The sequence below is a fragment of the Bos mutus genome, chromosome 6 (genome assembly GCF_027580195.1).
Source record: "Bos mutus isolate GX-2022 chromosome 6, NWIPB_WYAK_1.1, whole genome shotgun sequence".
NCBI lineage: Eukaryota > Metazoa > Chordata > Mammalia > Artiodactyla > Bovidae > Bos > Bos mutus.
The window spans coordinates 90,378,631-90,404,112 of NC_091622.1; the positions used below are offsets into that span (position 1 = coordinate 90,378,631).

The 25,482-nt window shown below is 42.2% G+C and overlaps 1 protein-coding gene across 1 annotated transcript in view; it reads right to left on the reverse strand.

The window, feature by feature from the left end:
- Positions 1-2,912: 2,912 nt before the first annotated feature.
- PPEF2 (protein phosphatase with EF-hand domain 2) overlaps positions 2,913-25,482 on the reverse strand; it is a 46,011-nt gene continuing 23,441 nt past the window's right edge. Inside the window, exons 12-18 of the mRNA XM_005909113.2 lie at positions 17,974-18,360; positions 16,549-16,734; positions 14,188-14,330; positions 10,912-11,018; positions 9,813-9,976; positions 9,019-9,106; positions 2,913-6,865 (exon numbers count right to left, since the gene is read on the reverse strand). Coding sequence (XP_005909175.2) covers positions 6,612-6,865; positions 9,019-9,106; positions 9,813-9,976; positions 10,912-11,018; positions 14,188-14,330; positions 16,549-16,734; positions 17,974-18,360 — 1,329 coding nt within the window. The 3' untranslated portion in view covers positions 2,913-6,611. The remainder of the gene's footprint in view (positions 6,866-9,018; positions 9,107-9,812; positions 9,977-10,911; positions 11,019-14,187; positions 14,331-16,548; positions 16,735-17,973; positions 18,361-25,482) is intronic.

The following is a 25,482-nucleotide window of genomic DNA, read 5'->3' on the forward strand; positions in this document are numbered from 1 at the left end:
CAAGATGAGGGTTCTGTCAAGACAGTTGTTTCTGATTTTGTGTTAATTAACCCCAGACCCCAACACACCTGTGGGTGTGTTAACCACCGCCCGCCTCCCAATCCTCCACCCCACCCCCGCCCCACCTACCTTGTAAAGACCAGGAACAGGGATCTCAGATGACTACCCAAGTCCCACAGCTGGGAATCAAAATTTAGTGTCTTCTGACCCCAGATCCTCATACAAGGCTGATGCTTGATGCAAGGAAAACTTACTAACACGTATTAGCTCTCCAAAAACAGGACTAAGCTGCCTCTAGGAGCAAGGACCTCCTGCCTGGAACATTCTAGCACACATGCTAAGTCGCTTCAGTCGTGTCCAACTCTTTGTGACCCTATGGACTGCAGCTTGCCAGGCTTCTCTGTCCATGGGATTCTCCAGGCAAGAATACTAGAGTGGGTTGCTGTACCCTCCTCCAGGGGATCCTCCTGACCCAGGGATTGAACCCGCATCTCTTACGTCTAACTGCACTGGCAGGTGGGTTCTTTACTAGCACCACTTGGGAAGCCCGTTCCAGCACGTACCTACCTGTCTGTAAAGTGCTGTTGAGATCATAGGTTAGTGTCTAAAGTCTGTGTCTCTGGAAATATTTCAAGACACTCGCTCAGAGATTAAGAAACTTACAACCTTGTTTGAATCATTAAAACATAGATAAAAGGTTTTGACTTCTACAGAAATAAACATTCAGTTTTAAAGCAATGATTGTTAAGAGATTTAAGGAACCCTAATTATAACTGTGTGTGAATTCTGTGTCCAGCAGCAGTAGTATTAATAACTGCTTTAAAAAACTTCTAAAATATTTATAATTTGATGATATGTCAAAAATCCTGAAATAGAAAAAGACTGTTAGCATATTCTTTTTTTTAACATGATGTTTTTTTGTTTGTTTGTTTTTGGTGTTGGCTGTGCTGGGTGTTGGTTGCTGCATGTGTCCTGAGCTATTTGTAAATTTTGGAGACTAATCCCTTATCGCAAGGAGTCAGACAGGATTGAGCGACTGAACTGAACTGAATCCCTTATCAGTCACGTCAGTTGCAAATATTTTCTCCCAGTCTATGGGTTGTCTTTTCTGTTTTGTTTATTGTTTCCTTTGCTGTGAAAAGCTTTTGAGTTTAAGAAGGTCCCAGTTGTTTTGTCAGTTTGGTTTTGATAATGTACTGTGGCTAAGATGTCACCCCTGGGGGAAGCTGGCCGTTTCTTCTTCTAAATCTAAAAATATTAGGTTTCTGAATTGGCCTCTCATTCTTAGTCATGCCACTGCAAACAGCAGTTAATGTCTTACCAAATAATCATCCTTCTTTATTGCAGGGTAAACCAGTTAGATAAGCAGTATTGGAGCCCGGCTGCACCTCAGGATTACCTGGGGAGTATTTAAAACATCCTGATAGTGTGGCCTCTTACTCAGATTTTGATTTAAGTGGTCTGGAGTAGGGCCTCAGGCATTTTATGTTTTAAAAGCTCCCCGGATGATTTTAATGAGCAGTTAAGGCTAAATCACTGGATTAACGGCATGATTTTCCTATTTCTTCCTAGGACAATTTAAATGTTCCTTTTAAATAAAAACTCCCTTAAAGCCAATCCCTATTAATTTTGAATGTTAATTGATAAAGGAAGTTTTCTGTAAGCCTTGAGTGTGCAAATAGGACTTGCCTACCACAGGACAGAGTCGAAAGGGTGTAACTAGCAAAGAGTGAGGGCCCCTGAAGAAGGAACCAGAGCAGCTACTTCCCAGAAAACTGGTTAGGGTGAGCAGACGCGAAACCCAGAGTTTAGCCATCAGCCCTCCAAGCTCCACTACAGTCCATCCTGAACTGACAAGCCAAGACCTTGTTCATGCTGACCCATCATTTTACCTGGTGAAGCTCTGTGGCTTTTGCCTTTGTAAGCCCCACCCTTGCTCTTGGTAGCAGAGATGGTCTTCATGGGCTGCTCTCAGCAGTATATTCCTATACATACTTACCGCCCAGGGCTCTACTTATCCTCTCTGAGTTATCTTGGAGCTTCAGAGTCCTTGTTTAGCTTTAATCATAAAGAACAGTGTGGGGGAGGTTGTTGTGGAAATAACACATGCTTTATTTGTTGAGTTTGAACTGTTTTCACGAGATAAGGAAAGTGAAGTCGGGCAGTCGTGTCCGACTCTTTGTGACCCTATGGACTGTAGCCTACCAGGCTCCTCCATCCATGGGATTTTCCAGGCAAGAGTACTGGAGTGGGTTGTCATTTCCTTCTCTTTCACAAGATAAAGAAAGTGAAGTTGGTCAGTTGCGTCTGACTCTTTGTGACCCCATGGACTGTAGCCTACCAGGCTCCTCCATCCATGGGATTTTCCAGGCAAGAGTACTGAAGTGGGTTGTCATTTCCTTCTCTTTCACAAGATAAAGAAAGTGAAGTTGGTCAGTTGTGTCTGACTCTTTGTGACCCCATGGACTGCAGCCTACCAGGCTCCTCCATCCATGGGATTCTCCAGGCAAGACTACTAGAGTGGGTTGCCATTTCCTTCTCCAGGGGATCTTCCCCACCAGGGGATCTTCCCAACCCAGGGATCGAACCCAGGTCTCCCACATTGCAGGCAGATGCTTCAACCTCTGAACCACCAGGGGGTCAGATATAAATGTGAATTCATTAGTATGCTTGGTCTCTCAGTTAGTGAAACAGGCAAGGCAAACACATGGGTCATAGGTATTCACTTAAAATATTTGAACTCTTCTCCAGATTGTACTCACTGATGGAAATCCAAACTCTTCTGGAGTGATGGAATAAGAAAATAAAAAGTTTCCCAGGAAGCACACTGTGTTGCTTCCCTATGCTCAGAAACTAACCACAAACAGTCGATTAAAACCACACACGTTTATTATCTCAAAGTTTCTTTGGGTCAAGAATTCAAGCACAGCTTTACTGGGTCCTCAGCTCAGGGTCTTACAAGTCTGCAGTCAAGGTGTTAACCAGGCTGACTTCTCACCAGGAGGTTCAACTACCTCTGGAAGAATCTGCTTCCAAGTTAAGTCAGGTTGTTCGCAAAATTTATTTCCTTGTATGAGGGAAGGTCCTGGCTTTTTGTACCCATCAGCTGAAAACCATGTTTTGGAACCAATGTGGAACCACACCATCAACTCTGAAGTCTCCAGCTTGCTGACTGAAGATTTTGGGACTTCTTGGCTTCCATAATCATGTGAGCCCTACAGTAAACCTTCTTATAGACTAATCCAACACCTGACAAAATAATCTCTTGCCTGGGAATCTAGCCTAAGAGGATGTATAATTTGAACGACTTTTATGAAACAAGCCATTGCATAAAGTTTTGAACCAGTGTTATTTATAATAATGAAAACCTGGAAATACATGTTTAACAATTGGAGAATGGCTAAATAGATTAATTACATCTATGTGAAATTATGCAGCCATTAATAAATAATCATGAAGACTATGTAGCAACACAGATGTGAATTTATAAAACAAGCAGAACATTAAGTTACATAAACATTATAGTTATAACAAGAAAAAGTAAATAAGGAAAAGGATACATATGTTTTGGTCATGGATTATACAATTTCTTATACCTTTACCAATAAGACATTATAAAAACAATAAATAAAAGGTATACAATGAAAACAATGAAGGGGTTGAATTATAAGTAGTTCTTAACTAGGATAGACCTCAGAATTTCAGAATACTTAACACCTGGGTGCTACCTTATAAAAATTCTGAGATGGGGCTGGGGACCTATTAAAAATAATCTCATCCTCCTTACCCAATACACAGGTGATACTTTTTTCAATTGAAGCAGAGTTGAGTTACAATGTTGTGTTCATTTCTGCTCGGTTGTATACATACATTCTTTTCACTATTCTTTTCCCTTATGGTTTATTACAGGATATTGAATATAATTCCCTGTGCTATACAGTAGGACCTTGTTGTGTATCCATTCTCTATGTCATAGTTTGCATCTACTAACTCCAAATTCCCAGTCCATCACTCCCCCGTCTACCCACCTTCACAACAAGTCTGTTCTCTATATCTGTGAGTCTACTTCGGTCTTTAGGTTCATTTAGATTCTACATATAAGTGATAGCACATGGTATTTGTCTTTCTCTTTCTGACTTATTTACTTAGTGTGATCATCTCTAGGTCCACCATGTTGCTGCAAATGGCATTCTTTTGTTCTTTTTTATGACTGTAGTATTCCACTGGGAGTGGACTTGATGGGTGTCGTATTCCACTGTGCATACACCCTGCATCTTCTCTCTCGATTCGTCTGTTGGTGGGCATTTACTTTGTTTCCATGTGTTGGCTATTGTAAATAGGGCTCCTGTGAACATAGAGGTGCATGTATCTTTCTGAATTATAGTTTTGTCTGGATATATGCCCAGGAGTAGGATTGCTGGATCATACGGTAATTCTATTTTTAGCTTACTGAGGAACTTCCATACTGTTTTCCACAGTGGCTGCACCAACTTACATTCCCACCAACAGTGGAGGAGGGTTCCTTTTCTCTACACACTCTCTAGCATTTATTTGTAGACTTTTTAATGATGGTCATTCTGATAGGTGTGAGGGGGTACCTTTTATAGTTTTGATTTGCATTTCTCCAACAGTTAGCCATGTTGAGCATTTTTTCATGTGCCTATTGGCCTTCTGTATGTCTTCGTTGGATAAGTGTCTGTTTAGGTCTTCTGCCCATTTTTGATTGGGTTTGTTTTTTTGTTGTTGAGTTTTATGAGTTTGTATATTTTGGAAAGTAAACCTTTGTGGGTCATATCATTTGCAGATTTTCCTCCCATTTTATACGGTGTCTTTTCATTTTGTTTATGGTTTCCTTTGCTGTACAAAAGCTTGTAAGTTTGATTAGGTCCCATTTGTTTATTTTCATTTTTATTTCTGTTGCCTTGAGAGACTGATCTAAGAAAACACTGGTACAATTTATGTTGGAGAATGCCTATGATTGCTTCTAGGAGTTTTATGGTGTCATTTCTTAGATTTAAGTCTTTAAGGTATTTTGAGTTTATTTTTGTGCATAGTGTGAGGGTGTGTTCAAACTTCATTGATTTACATGCAATTCTCCAACTTTCCCATCACCACTTATTGAAGAGATTGTCTTTTTCCCATTTTATATTCTTGCTCCTCTATTGATGGTGTGGGTTTGTTTCTGGTCTCTATTCTGTTCCATTGATCTGTGTGTCTGTTTCTGTGCCAACTCCACACTGTTTTGATTATGGTAGCTCTGTAGTATTGTCTGCAGTCTGGGAGAATTACATCTCTTGCTTTGTTCTTTTCCTTTAGGATTGCTTTAGCAATTCTGGGTCTTTTATGGTTCCATATAAATTTTTAGGATTATTTGTTCTAGTCCTATGAAAAATGTCATGGGTAATTTGATAGGGATCACATTAAATCTGTAGATTGCTTTGGGCAGTATTGCCATTTTAACACTATTAATTCTTACAGTCCAAGAGCATGAGATATCTTTCCATTTCTTTGAATCAGCTTTAATTTTCTTTATTAATGTTTTATAGTTCTTAGCATATAAATCTTTCACTGCCTTGGTTAGGTTTATTCCTAAGAATTTTGGGGTTTTTTGGTGCAATAAAGGTATTATTTTTTCTTACATTCCCTTTCTGATATTTCACTGTTAGTATAAAATGCAACTGATTTCTGTATGTTAATCTTGTATCCTGCTACCTCGCCAGATTCATTTATCAGTTCTAGTATTTGTGTGGAATCTTTAGGGTTTTCTCTATATAGTATCATGTTGTCTGCATATAATGACAATTTTACCTCTCCCCTTCCAATAAATAAATAAATTTATAAATAAATAAATTTGAATACCATTTATTTCTTTTTATTGTCTGATTGCTGTTGCTCGGACTTCCAATATGATGTTCAATAGAAGTGGTGAGTGGGTACCCTTGTCTTATTCCAGGTTTTAGTGGGAAGGTGTTCAGCTTTTCACTGTTGAGTATTATATTGGCTGTGGGTTTGTCATAAATAGCTTTTATTATGTTGAAGTATGTTCCCCAACCCAATTTTTATCATGAGTGGATACTGAATTGTGAAATGCTTTTCCTGCATCTTTTGAGATGATCATGTGGTTTTTGTCTTTTCTTTTGTTGATGTGGTGTTTCCCATTGATTTTGCTTATGTTGAACCATCCTTGTGAACTTGGGATGAATCCTACTTGGTCATGGTGTATGACCATTTTTGTGTGTTGTTGCATTCAGTTTGATAATATTTTGTTGAAAATGTTTGCATTATAAATACAAATATCTATATTTATCAAAGATATTGGCCTGTAATTTTCTTTTTTGGTGATATCTGTCTGATTTTGGTATCAGGGTGATGGTGGTTTCATAGAATGATCTTTAGGAGGGTTCCCTCTTCAGTCTTTTGGAAAAGTTTGAGAAAGATTGGTAAAAGTTCTTTGGTAGAATTCGCTTGAATACACAGGTGATTCTGTTGCATATTGGTAGGCAAATTCTCAGCATAAAGTTCCATGAATTTATGGAGAATAAGAAAGACATTCCAGCAACGAGCTCGGCATTGCTTCTGAGGCACCTTGGACGATGGGGACAAAGCTGGCCTTAGTGTGCACCTGGGCTGCTGCAGTCCCTGTTACTACTGTTTGTGACTTGTGGGCAATCTGAGACATCACCCCCTGAGCAGGATTGCTCCACAAGGCGGAAGGCCTCCAGGAATTCATTGATGTCAATGTGGCCATCCTTGTTGAAGTCAATGCTCCGGGCAAGGTCACAGATGCAGTCGTCTGTGATGTCAATGTTCATATGAGAGCTGAATAGCTTCCAAGTATGCCTGAACTCGTCCAGTGAGATGGACCCTTACCAGAGAGAGCAAGTCACTTTAGTGAGTCAGTCTGGTTTTCAGTGCTCATTTCCTCTGATATTCTTTCAAGGACACCTATTCTCTACTATTACAACAAAGACATCCAAGGCCTGCCATCCACTTTAAACTCCCAAGAGGATCACACTAAATCACTTGATTAGTGGTTCTTAGCTGGAAGCAATTTTGCTGCTCTCCTTATAGGGACGATTGGAAATGTTTTGAGACACTTTTGATGGTCATGACTGGAGTTGGGGTAGGGTGTTACTGGTATCTAATAGGTAAAGGCCAGGGATGTTATTAAACATCCTAATATGTACAGGGTGGGCCCCAAAACAAAGGATTACTCAAGCCCAAATGTAAGTAGTGGCATGCTGAGAAACCCTGCATTAAATCATCTCAAACATATGCTAATTTATTCTGCTTATAAAAAGCCTATGGATCTATACATCTATGGTCAGTTAATTTTTTATTAGAGTTTCAAGACCATTCAACAGGGGAAAAATAATTTTTTCAACAGATGGTAGAGGACAACTGGATATCCACATGCGAACAATGAAGTGAGACTCCACCTTGCACTACAAACAAAAACTAACTCAAGTAGATCAAAGACCCCACTGTAAAAGCTAAGACTGTAAGACTCTTGGAGGAATAGATACAAATCTTTGTGACCTTCAGTTACATAACATTTTCTTAGATACAATACCAAAAAAATACAAACAGCAAAAGAAAAAGGATAAATTGGACTTTTAAAAAATTAAAACCTTTGTACACCAAAAGACACTACCAAAAAAGTGAAGAGATAACCCATAAAATCAGAGAACATATTTGCAAATCTTACATCTGATAATGGGCTAATATCCAGAATATATAAAGAACTCTTACAACTCAACAATAAAAAGATAACCCAATTAAAAAATGGGCAAAGGATTTGAATAGACATTTCTCCACAGAAGATATACAAATTTCCAATAAGCACATGAAAAAATGTTCAACATTGTTAGTTATGAAGGAAATGCAAATCAAAACCATAATGAGATATTTCACACCCAGTAGGATGGCTATGAAAAAAATTTTTTTAATGAAAAAAACAAGTGTTGGTGAGGATATAGAGAAATTAGAACCCTCATACATTGTCAGCAGGAATGTAAAATGGAATAGGCACTGTGGAAAAACAGTTTGGCAATTCCCCAAAAAGTTAAACACAGTTTTACCATATGGTCCAATAATTGCACTCCTGGGAATACATCCAAGAGAAATGGAAACGTATGTTCACACACAAAGTTGTATATGACTGTTCCTAACAACATTATTCATAACAGCCCCAAAGTGGAAACAATCCAAATGTCTATCAACAGATGAATGGATAAACAAAATGTGCTATGTTCATACAATGGAATATTATCCAGGTATAAAAAAAAAGAAACTGATACATGCTGCAACATGGGTGATCCTTGAAAACATGCTAAGTGAAAGAAGCTGGACACCAAAGGCCATGTGTCATGAGTCTATCTATATGGAATGTCCAGAATAGGCAAATGCATACAGAAAGAAAACTAATAATTGCCAGGGAGAAGGAACAGGGAATGGGGGGTGATAATGAGTATGGGTTTCTGTTAATGGGTATGGGTTTCTCTTTAGAATGGTGATAGTTACACAAGCTTGTGTATATACTAAAGAAGCACATTGTAAATGAGTAAATTATATGGTATGTGAATTATATCTCAAAAAATAATATTTGAAAAGGCCTTTGAAACAATGAGGAAATAGGGTGAGGGTATATAAGACTTCCTTGTACAGTTTTTTGTAAACTCCTTGTTAACCTGTAATTACTTAAAAATTTAAATGATACTTTAGGAGTGAGTGCCAAAGCTTTGCTGTTCTAGACACTCTTCATTCCTTTGTGGCAATCTCTGATAGACCTATAAAGGATATTACAACTAATATAATTCTTCCTGTAAGATGTTCTCATTCAGTTTGTCTTCATTCTCTTTTTGCCCAACCCTTCATCTATAGGGACAGCTGATGTGGGTCAAATACTATTCTAGTTTCTGTTTTTAGCACTGCCACTAATTTTACTCCAACAGATGCAAGGGTGGGGGTAAAATACTTGCCACGTGTCAGAAGTGACAGGACGGTGAGTGCCTTTACCTGAGTGATCACTGTCTATGATCCTAAAAATGGTCTCCAGGTTGGATCGGTTGCGATACAGTGTTTCCAGCAAACTTGACTGTATGTTCTGCAAGAAAAGAAATCTCAATGTCCTTCTGTCTCTTATGTTTACATTTTTCTTAATACATAGTTACCTCACCATCAACCCTGACAACAAGACTCCTGAAAGTTTTATGATCCCTCCACTCTAACCCCCTCCAGCCTACTAAATAATCTGATGGTTTAAGAAGCACCTACCCATGAGAAAAAACATAAAATTCATCATGATGGTGATGTTTGCACATAGTGCAAATATACTAAAAACCACTGAACTCTACACTTTAAATGGATGAGCTGCATGATACATGAATTATATCGCAATAAAGCTTTTTTTTTTTTAAGTACATAGCCCAAGGCCTCACATACATTACATGTAAGTATTTACTGAACAAATAACTTTTTAAATGGGGGATAGACCTGGGTTTAAGTTCCAGTTCTATAGCTTAGAAATTCTGTTCAAAGTTATCCTAGGCAGATTATCTAACCCCAGTGTTCTCTTGGGTATGTTGGTGCTGATTATATCTACCTCTTGGAGATGGTTTTGAGAATAAACTGTGAGGCAACATATATAGGTTGCTTAATACAAAGTCTGACACACAGGAACTCAACAGATAGTTGTTTCCATTCATCTTCCCTTTGGGCTTCTCAATATTTGGCTGTTACTGATTCAAAGTTCTCCACAAGGGGTTTCATGGTCCACAATATGCTTTCATCAACCATTTTTACACCCTTACCTGTTGGCTCAGTTTTTCTTTGGCCAAGTTCTCCAGCCAGGACTTGTACGCCAGCTTGTTATCCGTCAAGCTGCTCACCAGCTGTGGCCTCAGCATCCGCCAGGGCAGCCCCAGGTGCAGCACGGACTCCACAGCTGCAGCCCAGTCGCTTAGGGCGATTAGACCTGTAGGAAAGAGCTGACTGGTTGACTCATCACCTATAAATCTTCTATCCCGACATTCTTCTTACTATCTGTAGGTAACAGCAATGGTGAGTACTGTCACTATTCTTGTTGGTTATGGAAGAGCTGGTTGGAAAGTAGGGTTGCCAGATAAAATACAGGGTGCCCAGTAGATCCGATTCTCAGACTACAGACTATAAGTATGTCCCATATATTGCATGGGATATACCTACATTTAAAAACTATTTGTTGTCTATAATTCAAATGTAATTAGGTATTTTGTTTTAATTTGCCAAATCTATTTGGCAATACTCCTGGAAGTCACACAAGACTCTTGTAAATAATATTATATATATACATAAATGTATATATATAATGTCATATATATGCATATACACTCACATACACACATATGTGTGTATACATAGCATTAGTTATTTCTGTGTATATGAAAAGATAGTGCTATGATTTTAGGACTGTTACTACTATTTTTTGAACTGGGCTACATGTAGTCAGAGTCCATGAGACATTCCACTGAGTTGAGAAAAGACAATTTCCAGCTTGGGTAATAGAGCACAGAACAGGTGATCACACACTTACTGATGAGAAACCGAATTATTGGTCTTTTTGGTCTTGGATCCACTCTTGTAACCTGTCCCCTGTTGCTTTTTGCCTAGTTCTGGCTTTATCACCCTTCCCTTGACTCCATTTCTTTTCACTATCTTTGTTTATATTTAGCCAAGTTTACATTCTCTTAAAAGCTTAGAATCAAAAAATTTAGAAAAGATAGCTAGGACATCAAGTTGAATAAAATGGAGGAAGTAGTCAGAGGTCTTCTGGTCATTTAATCCTTAAGCCAAAATTTATTTGCTAATTACTGTGAGACAGGTTTTTTGACCAATTTTCTTCCTCTGAATATTTTATTTGATTAGTCTTACCAGTTTCATCTTTATCATGCTTCTTAAATTCAACAAGAATATCTGAGGAATGGGCAAATAACTTCTCCCGTAGGGCTCTCAGAGCTGACTCCTCCACTCTGCTAATCCTGGTACAGGAGATGACAGGGAACATTAAAAAAAAAAAAAATCAGTATAGAAGAAATCAGTTCAGTCCCTCAGTCGTGTCTGATTCTTTGTGACCCCATGGACTGCAGCACGCCAGGCTTTCCTGTCCTTCACTATCTCCTGGAATTTGCTCAGACTCATGGCCATTGAGTCGGTGATGCCATCCAACCATCTCATCCTCTGTCATCCCTTTCTCCTCCAGCCCCCAATCTTTCCTAGCATCAGGGTATTTTCCAACGAGTTGGCTCTTTGCATCAGGTGGCCAAAGTATTGGAACTTAATTCAGCATCAGTCCTTTCAGTGAATATTCAGGGTTGATTTCCTTTAGGATTGTTAGTCATGGGTTTTTACTACACTGTCCTCTCTTTTTCTTAACATCTCAACCTCCCAAGAGCTCCATGTCTTACTTCTTTCCACTGCTCTCCTGCTTTTCCCTATTGTACACAAACAGGACTGGTCTGGGGAATGCTGCCGTCCTTCCCAGTGCAGGACAGTGGTTAGGGCAGAAGTCCCATAATGTGTTATGGAAAAATCCAAACAAACTTTTGGGCCCACCCAATACACTGTACCTCATTTTCTCCATCTGCAAAATAGCGACAAAAATGGTACCTAACTCATATGATTATTGTGAAGATTAAATAAGTAAATTCATGTAAAGCACCTAGAAGAAAGCCTGGCATGTAGAAAGCACCCAGCAAATGGTATCTATTATCATAATCATGTATGTTTTCCTTACATTTATTATTTATATTAAACATGGCAGGATTTATGAATAACAAAATATCACTAATTTAGTTTTCTTATACTTATGGAGTCAACACAGTCCTGCTGGGCATAGCACTTGGCCTAAAATAAGTGTTCAAGAAATATCTGTAGTTGAATGAACAAGAATATTACAAGAGATAAAAGGTAAATATAAACTCTGTCCTGTCTCATTGAAGAAGCAGCCATTCTATAAATGGTGACCAGATAATCTATCTTTAGAAGTGCTAAAAAAAAAAAAAAAACCCAAAACATTTTAATTATCTTTGATGAAAGTCTTCCTTGAAGTTTAAGGTACTTCACATAATAATCTCCATAGACCCTCAGAAAAGTGTGAGCTGCCTAAAAAATTCATCTCAAATTTCATGGGTATGTGATTGTATGTACTTTTTCTGGAGAACTTTTTATCAGAGGCTAAAAAAAGTATGAGAGCCCCTAAAAGTTTACGACCATTTAAACTATTTTAAATGCAAAGCATTTAAACTATTTCTGGTAAATCATACTCATTGATGGTTATATTCAGGGATGGCGTATAGCAATGACCTTGAAGACTGTCTCGATGCACAAGGCTCTCTGTTCCCTACATCAAGTAGCATATATTGAGCTCTACATGGACCATCTGATTAATCCTCCAACACCCACTGAGGTAGGTACGACTCTTCTGCCCACTACAATTGAAAGTAACTAGCCCAAAGTCACACAGCTAACAAGGTGGGGGTGGGCAGGAATTAGTCTTGATAGGTGGACTCCAGGCTGGCTAAGCTATGAGACATGGATTTAAACCAAAAGTAAATGGATGCTGGGGATTCCCTGGTAGTTCAGCAGCTAAGACTCTGAGCTTCCACTGCAGAGGGTGTGGTTTTGATTCCTGGTCCAGGAACTAAGATCCTGCATGCTGCACAGCACAGCCAAAAAGTTAAAAATTAAATAATAATAATAATAATAAAGGATTCTGAATGAGGGTTCCCCTAGGAAAAAAATGTTGTCTTGAGTTGATGACCACGGAAACATATGGCTGGTCAAAGGCATTTCCTGCCTTACTTCTCAGTTCTCCATTTGTGGTCCAGAGTGTTGAAATTGTTAGGTGACTTCCGTGTAAATTAGGGGATGTTGTACTTGCTTTAATACAATCAATGAATATTTTAAAAAGCTGAGTGTTCTTTAGCTATGGTATTAAAACACACTATTTATAGGATTCCTCACAGTGACTCCTTTTGTAGTGGCAACATCTAAATCACTTGGAATTATGGTATTCCAGGTGCTGGGGTCACACCCCCTGGAGACTCTAATTATAGAAGGCTGGGATGAGGCTCCAATAACGACTTTTTAATAAAGCTCCAGAGACCATTCTGCTGCATAGTGGGTTTGCCTATCATTTAGTGAGCTAAATTTTCACATCATACTTCTTTTTGAGTGATGCTGGCTCTGATTGTGTAAAACCTGAGTGTTTAATAACTCGAGTATTTAATAACTCAAGAGTGACTTAATGCCCTTTTATAGCACTCACACAAAGGGCAGATGCTAAATATTCTTGTGTTCTTTTCCCACTAGATTTATGCTGACTTTGATTTCTAACTTAGTTTGTCTGATAATTAAATAAGCTGGTTCAGCAGCATTACAACTGTATCTTTCAGCAGCTTATACACTCCAGGGCCAGCTTCTCAGTGAGCAGCAGCACTGTAGAGCTGTTATGTATGTGGGTTCTGAAATAAGTTTGTCTGGGTCAGGGCTTACTTTCACCACTTACTGGCTGTGTGACCCAAGACCACTGATTTAACCTCTGTTCCTTAATGATCTCATCTATAAAACTGAAATTAGTAACACTGTATTTTATAAGCTTACTGAGAAACAATATGTAAATTCTTTGTAATAACACTTAGTGTATATTCAATAGTAAGCTCTCAACTAATATTAGAACTCAGGATTATTGCAACAGAAGCCATTTAAATAATATTATATGCTCCCTTCCCAGGAAGAAAGAAGCATTGGTAACAAATGTGTGCAGATGAAAGTCCATCTGCCAAACCCCCAGACAGTGAAGGAAGGTTTGTCTGTGGTTGACTGGGTATTGCAAACACTTTAAGAATGAAGGAAAAAGGAAGAGTGATCTTGGAATGATTTAGTGGCCTGTCATATGGATTTCACCTAAGACATACCCACGGAGAATAATTTCTACAGGAAATAAACATGTCACTTCCATTAATGATGGGTAGGCAGAGTATACTGGAGGAAAAGAAGAGCCCCCGTTTTAAAGTCTATTCTAGGTCCTAGTGCTGACATAGCTAAATTTTGACTTAGCATCTGGATAAATTTAACAACATTTGCACTTTACATTTTCCACAAACACTGTAATTCTCTTTATGAAAATCATTCATTAAAAAGTCTTGCCTTTGCCTCATGGTAAGCGTGTGGGTTGCCTTGTTAGCTTGAAACTGCATGATGTGTGGGGTCAGGTCTGGCCCCAGTTTGACATAGGCTCCTCTGTTGCTGCCAACTTCGTAGTAGTTGGAGGCAGAAAAGATGGTTAACACCTAAATCAAAACAGAAGAGAGACGGGCATTCAGGTTCACTGAAGAACTGTTCACCCTCAATCCCATAGGGCCCAACCCAATTTTGGAGGTGGTTATTCCTTCTGTTCCTTCTTGATTTCATCTGTGTTGTTGTTGTTCAGAGAAGGTAATGGCACCCTACTCCGATACACTTGCCTGGAAAATCCCATGGACGGAGGAGCCTGGTAGGCTGCAGTCCATGGGGTTGCTAAGAATCAGACATGACTGAGCAGCTTCACTTTCACTTTTCACTTTCATGCCTTGGAGAAGGAAATGGCAACCCACTCCAGTGTTCTTGCCTGGAGAATCCCAGAGACGGGGGAGCCTGGTGGGCTGCCATCTATGGGGTCACACAGAGTCGGACACGACTGAAGCGACTTAGCAGCAGCAGTAGCAGTTGTTGTTGAGTTGCTAAGTCATGTCTGACTCTTTTGCAACCCCATGGACTGCAGCCCACCAGGCTCCTCCATCCATGGGATTTCCCAGGCAAGAATACTAGAGTGGGTTGCCATTTCCTTCTCCAGGGGATCTTCAAAACCCAGGAATCAAACCCGGGCATCTTGTATTGGCAGGCAGATTCTTTACCACTGAGCCACCAGGGAAGCCCCATCTATATATATACATATATATATATATTTTTTTTTTTTAATCCTCCATTGCAGGCAAATTCTTTACTGTCTGAGCCACCAGGGAAGCCCAGTTTACTTATGTTAAATCACTAATGCTAGCAGGGCAGAAGTTGTGAGTCATAAACTTGAATTCTGACAGGACATCCACAACATGTTTTCTTGACATTTTTATCCCAGTAAAAAACAGCAGTGGTCATAGATAACACTTTATTTGGTCCAACTCAGAGGCAAGCTAGGCCTGATAAACTGGGATGGCCATTACAGCTAGTAGGCACATTGGCTGTTAACACTGGCGTTAAGCCTCAGAGGAGAGTTTACTGCGGAGCGTTGAGCCTCCTGAGATGCCCCGTGAAAAAAAGTTTCTGTTGTTGATACATTGGGAAATGCTGGACCCTGGGGATTCACAGTGAATATAGGAAATTAAAGGCTCTGAGAAGTTCTACAATATAGAAATGTATACAACTATTTAGTTTAGATCAGATAATGAATCCTCTTGGAAGAATTATACTTTGTGTACTCTCTTGCTTTATGTCTCACTTGTAATTGAACATTAAGGGAATGTAGTATTTTAATCATAGGTCTGCCAGTATGTTTATCTAGAGGCCTGTTGCCATTTTTGTCTTTGAAATTTTTTTCACCAAGAAAGGCAAGATGACATTTTTTTTCCTTCCAGATTGAGTTGGTGTAGTGTATTCTTGGTTATCAAAACACTCATAGCTTTGGGACTTTGAAATGGTAAATATTCATTATGTGTGAAACAGGATGATATATAACTGTATGATCTTAATTACGTTAAAATGGATGCCTAGTTGTGAAAATACACAAATGAGACCTAGAAGGACATGTCAAACGGTAAACTGCTTGTGATTATGAATGACTTTGTTTTTTGCTTCTTGTGTTTTCTGGTTTTCTATTATGCACATGTTAACTTTTAAGAAAAATATGTTATTTTAAAACCTTTAAAAAAAAAAGAAATGTATACAACTGTTTAACATTCCTGTTAAACACTGTTTACATTAGTTGACCTCAAGCTTTGTTTTCTGCATGGAAACATGTAATTCTCCTACAGGATTAGTATTCTCGGGGATAGTCTCATCCTAGTAGCATTAGACCAGCAAATATTGAAGGATTTGGAGATGCCCAGAGATTTAGACAGGATGTTAATTATGCTCCTAAGAAGACAAACAATCCTGAATTCCTGCCTGGGGTGCCGTGCAGAGATCCTGTGACCCTGTCGTGTAGTTGGAGACTTGTGACAGTGGGCAGTGTGACAAAGAATAGCAAGGTGGGTGGGAAAATACCCAGCCATATTTTCATCCATGAAATGGGGCTGTATCTGCTCTTTCCTTTCCTTTCAGGGTATGTGTTGGTCGGTGGTGGCCTCAATCAAACTTTGAGTTTTAAAGAGGCTAAAAATGCCAAGGATAAATGACAGTAAAGGGCCTTGTTGCTTTGAGCAAGTGGGTAACAAATATCAGGCTCAGCTGTTTGTGAGGAGCCAGGGCCTTGGCCCATCCATGCCCTGGAGGGGCAACAGGACTACTCCTGTGCTGTAGGAAACACCCACCCACCTTGCGACTGTGGCAGAATTCATAGCCTTCAGGTTTGCACTCGTGTGAGCGGATCAGGAACTGCAGGTGGTACTTCTGTAGCAACCGCTCTGTCACATTAGGCCCAAAATAACAGCCGCCTCCTCGAACGGTGTTGGCCCTGCAGCCCTCCTGAGCCATGGGGTCACTCCACAGTATATCCACCACCTGGAGAGAAAAAAAGGTATGTTTTGCGAAAGGAGAGACTTGTATTTTAAAGTTTCAATTCTAAGTGGATGTTGAGGTCCCAATCCATAACTCAGTGTAACCCAAACTGACCATCTTTCTTGGAGGTTTCTAGCCTCAGAATCACCTGCGATTCCTCCTCTTTCTCACCACCCTCCATCCAGTCAGCCAACAAGTTCTGCTAATTTTAACTCTTAAGTAATTCTGGATTCTCTCCTTTTCTTTTCTTTATTCAATGAACTATAAGAAGCTGCCATTTTTGTAGATCAAAAGTGGTTGAAAAAAACGAGTTCAAGTAATCCTATTAACTACATGAGATCACCAGCAGCAGCATCTCCCACCTAGATTACAGTCTCCCTGCCACAGTCTTGCCCTGGTGAAATAGTCCATTTGACTGCCAAAGTCATCTGTTTTGGCAAGCACTGTGCGTTCCTCCTCAGTATCCATTCTCCTCCCTCTTCCTTGCTAACAGAACTCTTAGACTGGGGTATTTGGCCTGGCACTGTGCTGGCTAAATACGAGCTTTTCCATTCCCCCTTGCAGCTTGGGGTGGCCATGGGACTCAGTTCTGAAGATTCTGGAACAGGTTTTAGTTGCCTGCAAACACGGAGGACGGAAGCTTCTGATATGATACTTTTGGCCTTGAGCTGCAACAGTCATCTGATACATATGTCAGCTATGCATAAAACAGCAGCTGATAAATTGTGGCTTACCTTCTCCCCACAGTGATGCTGAGTCACTAAACCAAGCTTACTCAGACAATACAGCCCACCTGGCACAACTTCCATCTTTATAGAACTCCAGACTATAGGCGTCACTAGGCAAATACTGGGCTTCCCAGGTGGCACCAGTGGTAAAGAAACCCGCCTGCCAATACAGGAGACCCAAGAGATACCGGTATGATTCCTGGGTTGGCAAGATCCCCTGGAGGATCCCTGGGTCGGGAAGATCCCCTGGAGGAGGGCATGGCATGGAGGGCCCCTCCAGTATTCTTGCCTGGAGAATCCCATAGACAGAGGAGCCTGGCGAACTTCATATAGTCCAGTCCGCAGGGTTGCAAAGAGTCAGACACGACTGAAGCGACTTAGCACACCAGCAAATACCAATTTGGGTGCTCTAACCTCAGGGAGAGAGAAATAAGGACGAAAAGAGCCAGGAGGAGATTGGTTGGGTTTTGTGAAATCCTGGCTTTTTTCAGAGAGCGGCGCCGGCCACACCCACCTGCCTCCACTCCTCCGGTGTGGGCTGCGGCTGCTCCTCGGCATCTGAGTCCACTTCTGACTCCGAGGACGAGGGTTCCTCCTTCTCCTTGATCGCCGGGAAGCCCGCTTGCTGCCGGCACCTCTCCAGCTCCAGGTCAACAGAGCGCCGCACCCGGCGGGAGAGCTCCTTGGGGTCCAGGGGGACGCCGCAGGGGACGCTGGAGGAGCGCCCGGCTCTGTGGGCCTTGTGGGTGCTGGGGCGGAGGGGCGAGGAGGGCAGAGAGCGGCTTTGGGGGAGAAACCACGGGGAGGGTCTCCCGGCAGAACCCGTCTGGTTGGCGTTTCCCTTCTCCTCCGCCTGTTTCTTATTCTCCTTTCTTGTTTTGTACCTCATGGTGGAAACAATCTAAAAGCAGTCAGAAAAGATACAGATGCTTCAATGCAACTTTCTCCCTTTGACAGCAGCACTTTGGCATCAAGTCAGCTGGGCCCCATGGATTGTCCCGATGGTGACAAGGTCAGCACAGAACTGAGACTAAGCCTTTCCAAGCTTTTATCGAAATTTGATATCGCTGTCATTCACACACATGATCAGTGGGCTTATACTTTTGGTTTGCATTTCATTTCTCTAGCAATTCACATTTATCATATTTTACAATAGTACTGGTCTGTGACAAATTAAAAATTTATGAAACCTGGTCCTCCACCACAAATAATTGGAGAAATGCTGACCTGTTTCTAGGAACCTAGCGATTTTTAGACAGAGCACCTCTCAGAAGGCGAGCCCTTATTGACTCTTGTGCCACAGGTGCAAACACAAAGGGGAGGAAATGCAGCCTTGACTGAGGATGGCTGGAATGGGAAAAACCTGACACCTGCTATGACTGGCCATTCACAGGAAGTGCCTGCTGAGGAAGGGCCCGGGAGGGCACAGGAGCGCCTCATTTCAACCTGGACCTAATCGGGAAGATGCCCTTCTTGCCAAAGGGACCAGGTGTGGTTCCTCTCCCTGCCTCAGAGTCATCATGGTCCTGGGACCAAGCTGACAATGTAGAGAACACACGCAGGAGGAATTCTGATCCTGAGAAAGAGTTGGTTCAGGCCACAGTGCAGACCTGGGGCATCCAGCCAAAGGCAAGAGCAGCCATTCCCAGCATGCCCGAGTGCCACAGCATCCACAGGGATATCAAGAGAAACGTCTGGTTCACAAAGAAAACGCTTCAGGTGTGTGTGTAATCAAGGAGCGAGAACTTTCTGCAAATAGATCTAAGGACTGCAGTACAAGAAAGCCACGTCCCGGTGTGGACTGACTGCGGGCGGGAACAAAGACTGGCACGTGACGTGGCTCGGCAGTACCTGACTGACATTTGAAGAGGGATCCTGATGGAAGAGAAGAGAACAGAGGTTATTCTGTAACACTGGACAAGTGCTAATTACTTCCTAGGCAGTTCTGGCCCTGGGCGAAGACAGTGTGAGTCCACAGAATGTGACCGGACTCCTAACCACCTCCTCCCCTCCCTGTTGCCACCTCACAGTCAGGGCCTGTCCACCAGTCCCGCCCTTTCCAGTCCTCAGGTAACTTTATAAGGATGTGTTATCTGCTTCAAGAGGTGTCCCTGACTTTTATTCTTAAGGATAATAGTGTTAATATGTATCAAGCCTCTTCCAAATAGGTGCTATCCAGGGCCCTTTTATGAATACATTGATTAGCCTGAACACCCCTATGCAATAGCATTCTCACTTAATAGTATGTGGGCTCACTCAGTCATGTCCGACTCTGTGATCCCACAGAGTCTGCAGCCCACCAGGCTCCTTTGTGGGATTCTCCAGGCAAGAATACTCCAGGGGGTTGCCATTTCTTTCTCTAGGGAATCTTCCTGACTCAGGGATCCCACCTGAGCCTCACGTGTCCTGCATTGGCAGGCGGGTTCTTTACCACTGTGCCACCTGGGAAGCCCCACTTACAGTACAAGTAAGAACCCCAAGGCACAGAGATACTAAGACTGCACTGGGATGGAATCTAGACAGCTGACTCTGCTGCTGCTACCGCTGCTAAGTCGCTTCAGTTGCGTCTGACTCTGTGCAACCCCATAGACAGCAGCCCACCAGGCTCCCCCGTCCCTGGGATCCTCCAGGCAAGAACAATGGAGTGGGTTGCCATTTCCTTCTCCAATGCATGAAAGTGAAAAGTGAAAGTGAAGTGGCTCAGTCGTGTCCGACCCTCAGTGACCCCATGGACTGCAGCCTACCAGGCTCCTCCGTCCATGGGATTTTCCAGGCAAGAGTATCGGAGTGGGGTGCCATTGCCTTCTCCGAGCTGACTCTAGACCCCGTGCTTCTCTAAGTTTCTGAAACAGTGGGTAAGCGTTAGTGAAATCCATTTCACCTGTAACCTACCTTCACTAATCAAGGCTGTTTTAATTGTCAGTACGGAAGACATGCATGTCCTCCAAGCAGCATGTGGCCTAAATAAGATGTGTGCCCAAGGTGTTTTCTGGGAACTTGGAATCAGCTGTGTCTAGTTCCAGCTGAGCTGACTAAGACTGGATGGGACCACTGACCCTTCAACCAGGCATGCTCGAGAGTTCCATTACTGCCCTTTTGAAGGTGCAGAGCCTGTAGCCTAGTTACGCCTGCTCAGAACCACGATTACTGCAGCTTTTCCTTATCCTTTCCCCACCACTCCTCTCACAGCTCAGATGCCCTGCTTCTTTCTCCCATAAATACCCCAAACCCCCTGCCTTCAGGGAAGAGGATTCGAGATTTGTTCTTCAGCCTCTTCACTTGGCTGCCTTGTGAATAAACCCTCTCTTTGCTGTAAACTTTGGCATCTCAGCATTTTGGCTGCAAAGCTAGGGCAGAGGGAACCTGGTTCGGTAACAAATACGGCACACCAGCCAGGAGATAAATCCAGATGGACCTGCTGCCCATGGTTGGTCAGCCTGTTGCTGGTATTAAAAGCCTGTGGGTGAGTCCAAACAGTCCCCTTGTCCGTCTGTTCCAGGGAGGATCCCCTGGGTTTCCTGGCGAGGTGCAGCCAACATTCAGTGCTTAGTTTTGTAGCTAGGAGGTGATTTGGAGGATTTGGGGTTGGAAGACATCTTGGGGTGAGAAGATGTCTTTTGGATGAGTAACCCTGTTTAAGATATTCACCTGTACCTAGACTGATGGGCAGCTCTGACCTCCATACCCGAGTGAAAAGCCCGGGGCCCATCTGGGTTTGGTTTCATTTTTGTCTTGTCCTTGTCCATCTGTATCTGATTAAGTTGTTAATGACTGGCAATTGGGGATTCAACTTTTTGGTGACTGTAACAGGGACCCTTGGAAAAATTTCTTTGCTGCAACCACCTGGAAGTTGAGTCCATTCAAAAGGGGGAAGAATGGATTCAATTCCCCCTGGAAACCCTGGAACATGATTTAATACATCCCTGCTGTCACCTTGTAATACTTCAGTTTTACTGTCTGGACACCAGGCCCAGATGAATATAGGTTTGTGCACAACTTAAGGGATATTAATCAAACTGTAGAAGATATTCATCCAGGAGTCCCTAACTCATACACTCTGCTCAGAACTTTTTCTGGAGATTTGTGTTGGCTTACTGCATTAGACTTGGATTCCCTTTTTTTGTATACCCATGAGTTTTGAATCCTAAGAATCTTTAGATTTGAATAGCAAGATCTAGATACAGAAGTTCGGCAAGAATACCGCTGGATAGTAGTCCCACAGGGATTTTAAAATACTCCCACGATATTTGGAGAAATCTTGGCAAAAGATTTGAGGGACCCTCAGCTAAGCGAGGAGAAGGCAATGGCACCCCACTCCAGTACTCTTGCCTAGAAAATCCCATGGACGGAGGGGCCTGGTAGGCTGCGGTCTGTGGGGTCGCTAAGAGTCGGACATGACTGAGCAACTTCACTTTCACTTTTTACTTTCATGCGTTAGAGAAGGAAATGGCAACCCACTCCAGTGTTCTTGCCTGGAGAATCCCAGGGACGGGGGAGCCTGGTAGGAGGCCGTCTATGGGGTCGCACAGAGTCGGACGCAACTGAAACGACTTAGCAGCAGCAGCTAAGCGAGGCAGCCTTGATCCAGCTTGTGGATGATATTCTGATTGCTAGTAAGACAAAGGGCACCTCAGACCAGAACACAGTTTTGACTCTGAACTTTCTGGTTGAACAAGGCTATAAGGTGTTCAAGAAACAGTCACACTTTTCTGCCCTCTGCTAAATATTTGGGTTTTGAACTCACAAGTACAGACTTGCACCCTGACAGGAAGCTCTAGCCAGGATTCCCATCCCTACTACCAAAAGACAAATGCAGGGGGACTTTCCTGGCTGTCCAGTGGTTGAAACTCCACACTTCCACTATAGGGGGCACGAGTTCGATTCCTGGTCAGGGAATTAAGATCCCACATGCCATTCAGCATAGTCAATACATAAATAATAAATAAACTGCAGGGATTCCTAGGAATGGCCAGGTTCTGCCTCATCTGGATCCCCAATTTTGCACTCACTGCAAAACCCTTTTAGGAAGCTCTTTTAAAGGAGGCTTCCCTGCTGGCTCAGACGGTAAAGAATCTGCCTGCAATGCAGGAGACCCAGGTTCAACCCCTTGGTTGGGAAGATCCCCTGGAGAAGGGAATGGCAACCCACTCCAGTATTCTTGCCTGGAGAATCCCATGGACAGAGGAGCTTGGTGGGCTACAGTCCATGGGGTCACAAAGAGTTGGACACGACTGAGTGACTAACACTTTCACTTTAAAGGAGGAGACATGAATCTCTAGACTCAACTAGGGAAATGCCGTAGGGCATTCCAGGTTATCAAAGGAAAAAAACTAACTGCCCTGGCCTTAGGTTGTCCAGATATCAGAAAGCCTGTTGACTTATTTGTTCATGAGAGACAAGGAATCAGCCTTGGAGTCCTGACGTGGAACCTGGGCAGCATAAGGAGCCTGCTGAGTATTTCTTAAAGCAATTAGATACAGTTACTAAGGGATGGCCAGTTTGTCTTTGGGCTGTAGCAGTGACCTGTGATCTTTTACCAGAAGTGGAGAAATTTATATTAGGACAACCTGCCACAGTGCATACCCCTCACTGTTTATTTTTCCTCCTAGAACAGAGGGGGAGGATATTGGTTAACTTCAGGAAGATGTGGAGAGTATCAGGCTATATTATTGGATAATCCTAATGTCACTCTGAAAACAGCCTCCACCTTGCATCCTGCCAGTGTGCTCCCAAATAGTACTGAAGAGCTTATGCATGATTGTATTCCGATAATTGAACCAGTCTATTCCAGCCATCCCAACCTGATGGACCAGCCACTGGAGAACCCAGACCTTGAGATGTTCACAGATGGAGGCAGCTTTATGGACTAGGAAGAATGCAAAGCTGGGTATGTGGTAGTAACTCACCAAAATACCCTGGAAGCAGAAGCTTTTCCCCCAGGAATCGCTGCACAAAAGGGAGAACTAAGATGAGAGCCCTCCATCTATGTAAGGATAGGAGAGTAACTGTTTTCACTGATTCTAAAGTATGCTTTCTTGGTGGTTCACGTTCATAGGGCCATTTGGAGAGAGGACTGTTAACTGCAGAGAATAAGGAACTTAATCCTGCTGAAGAAATTTTAACCTTATTAGAAACTGTCATGGAGCCAAAAGAATGAATGTCCACTGTTCAGGACATCAGAAAGCAGATTGTGTGACTGCTGGAAGGAATAATCTAGCAAATCAAGCAGGAAAGCCAGCAGCCAGGAGCACCTAGGTCCCAGAGTTGGCTCTGGTCGCCAATGTAGATCTGGTAAGATACTATCTATTTTCTTGAAGATTTAAGCCCAATGAATGGGATCTGATTGGATGGGATCTCCTGGTCATTCTCAGGATGCTGACTCTGGGAAGGCTGGGATTATAATGCATATAGTAAGGTCCTTGTACCTGAACACTTACAGAAGGTGTAACATTATGTACACCCGAGTACCCACTGTGGGAGAGATGGCACCCTCTAGTGGATTCGCAAGCTTATTACAGGACCAAACATGCAAAGGACAATTCAAAAGCTGATACAGAAATGCATGTGTGTGCTAAAAATAATCCTAAGACTGGGACACTGCCTTTAATCAAAGGAGTTCAGACTCCAGGTGCTGGACTGGGAGAAGATCAGTGACTTCACTGTGATGCCAGTAGTCACTGGAAACCTTATGCCCTTATTAGTTATTAGTGAACACTTGTACTGGTTGGATAGAAGCATTTCCTTGCTGGCCTGAAAATGCATGAGGTTGTTAAAGCTCTCCTAAAAAAAAAAAATTCCTAGGTTTGGGTTGCTTATGTCCATTTTGAGTGACAATAAAGGAGCCTTTATAGCAAGACTATCTCAAGAAGTATCTGGAGCTTTAAGCCTTCTTTGGAAATTACATGCTTCTTGACGACCCCAATCTACTGGCAAAACGGAAGAGGAATCACACTCTTAAAAAGACTATAGCTAAAAGTTGTCAGGAGATTACTTTAACCTGTGATAAACCCTCACTGGTTGCCCTACTTCCAGTTGAAGGTAGCCCTTAGAAGTGAAAGTTGCTCAATCATGTCTGACTCTTTGTGACCCCCATAGGCTATACAGTCCATGGAATTCTCCAGGCCAGAATACTAGAGTGGGTAGCCTGTTCCCTTCTCCCGGGGATCTTCCCAACCTAGGGATTGAACCCAGGTTTCCCACGTTGCAGGCGGATTCTTTACCAGCTGAACCACGAGGGAAGCCCAGGCCTTAGAAGCAGATGCCAGTTGAGCAACTATGAAATGTTGTTCTAGAGACCCTGCCATTGTTTCAGAACTAGTTTGAGATCCAGAAGGAATTCAGTTAAGGAACATAGACACTGTCGGGTATGTAGAATCATCGGAAGCTACTTTCACAGCTCTATGTAAGTTTACTTCTAGCGGTTAATGTTTCCCACAGATGTTTGCCCGTGCCCCTGCTGTCCTGGAGGCTGGATCCTGTAGAAATCTTGGGAGAATAAACATCCAGAAAACCAGCCCAAGTGTTGGCCCTGATCACTGATGTGGATCTCATAAGATGCTATCCAAAGTATTTTCCTGAAGACTTAAGGCCAGTGAATGGGGATCAGATTGGAGTCCTAACCATTCTCAGAATGCCGACCCTAGGAAGTGTGAGTCTGTAATGGACATAGCAAGGTCCTTGTATCTGAACAACTTATGGAAGGTGTTATTTTTCTTTTTTTAGAATTTTATTTTTAATTAAAGAGTAATTAGTGGAAGGTGTTATTATTTTTAGCACATACCATGCATTTCTGTATCATCTTGCTGGACTGGATCTTGTGATACTCATGACCCATTTCCCTGGTGAAATTGAAGGGAATTAAGCCATGGATCCATCACACTGGAGTTAAGATGGTCCCACAGAGATCAAAGGAGCCACCACATCCTGCCTACAGGAATGCACTAAGTTCTGACCAATGGGATGAGAGCAGAAGAGATGTTTGCAACTTCTTCACTATGTCTTTAAAGGGTAGGATATTCTTCTT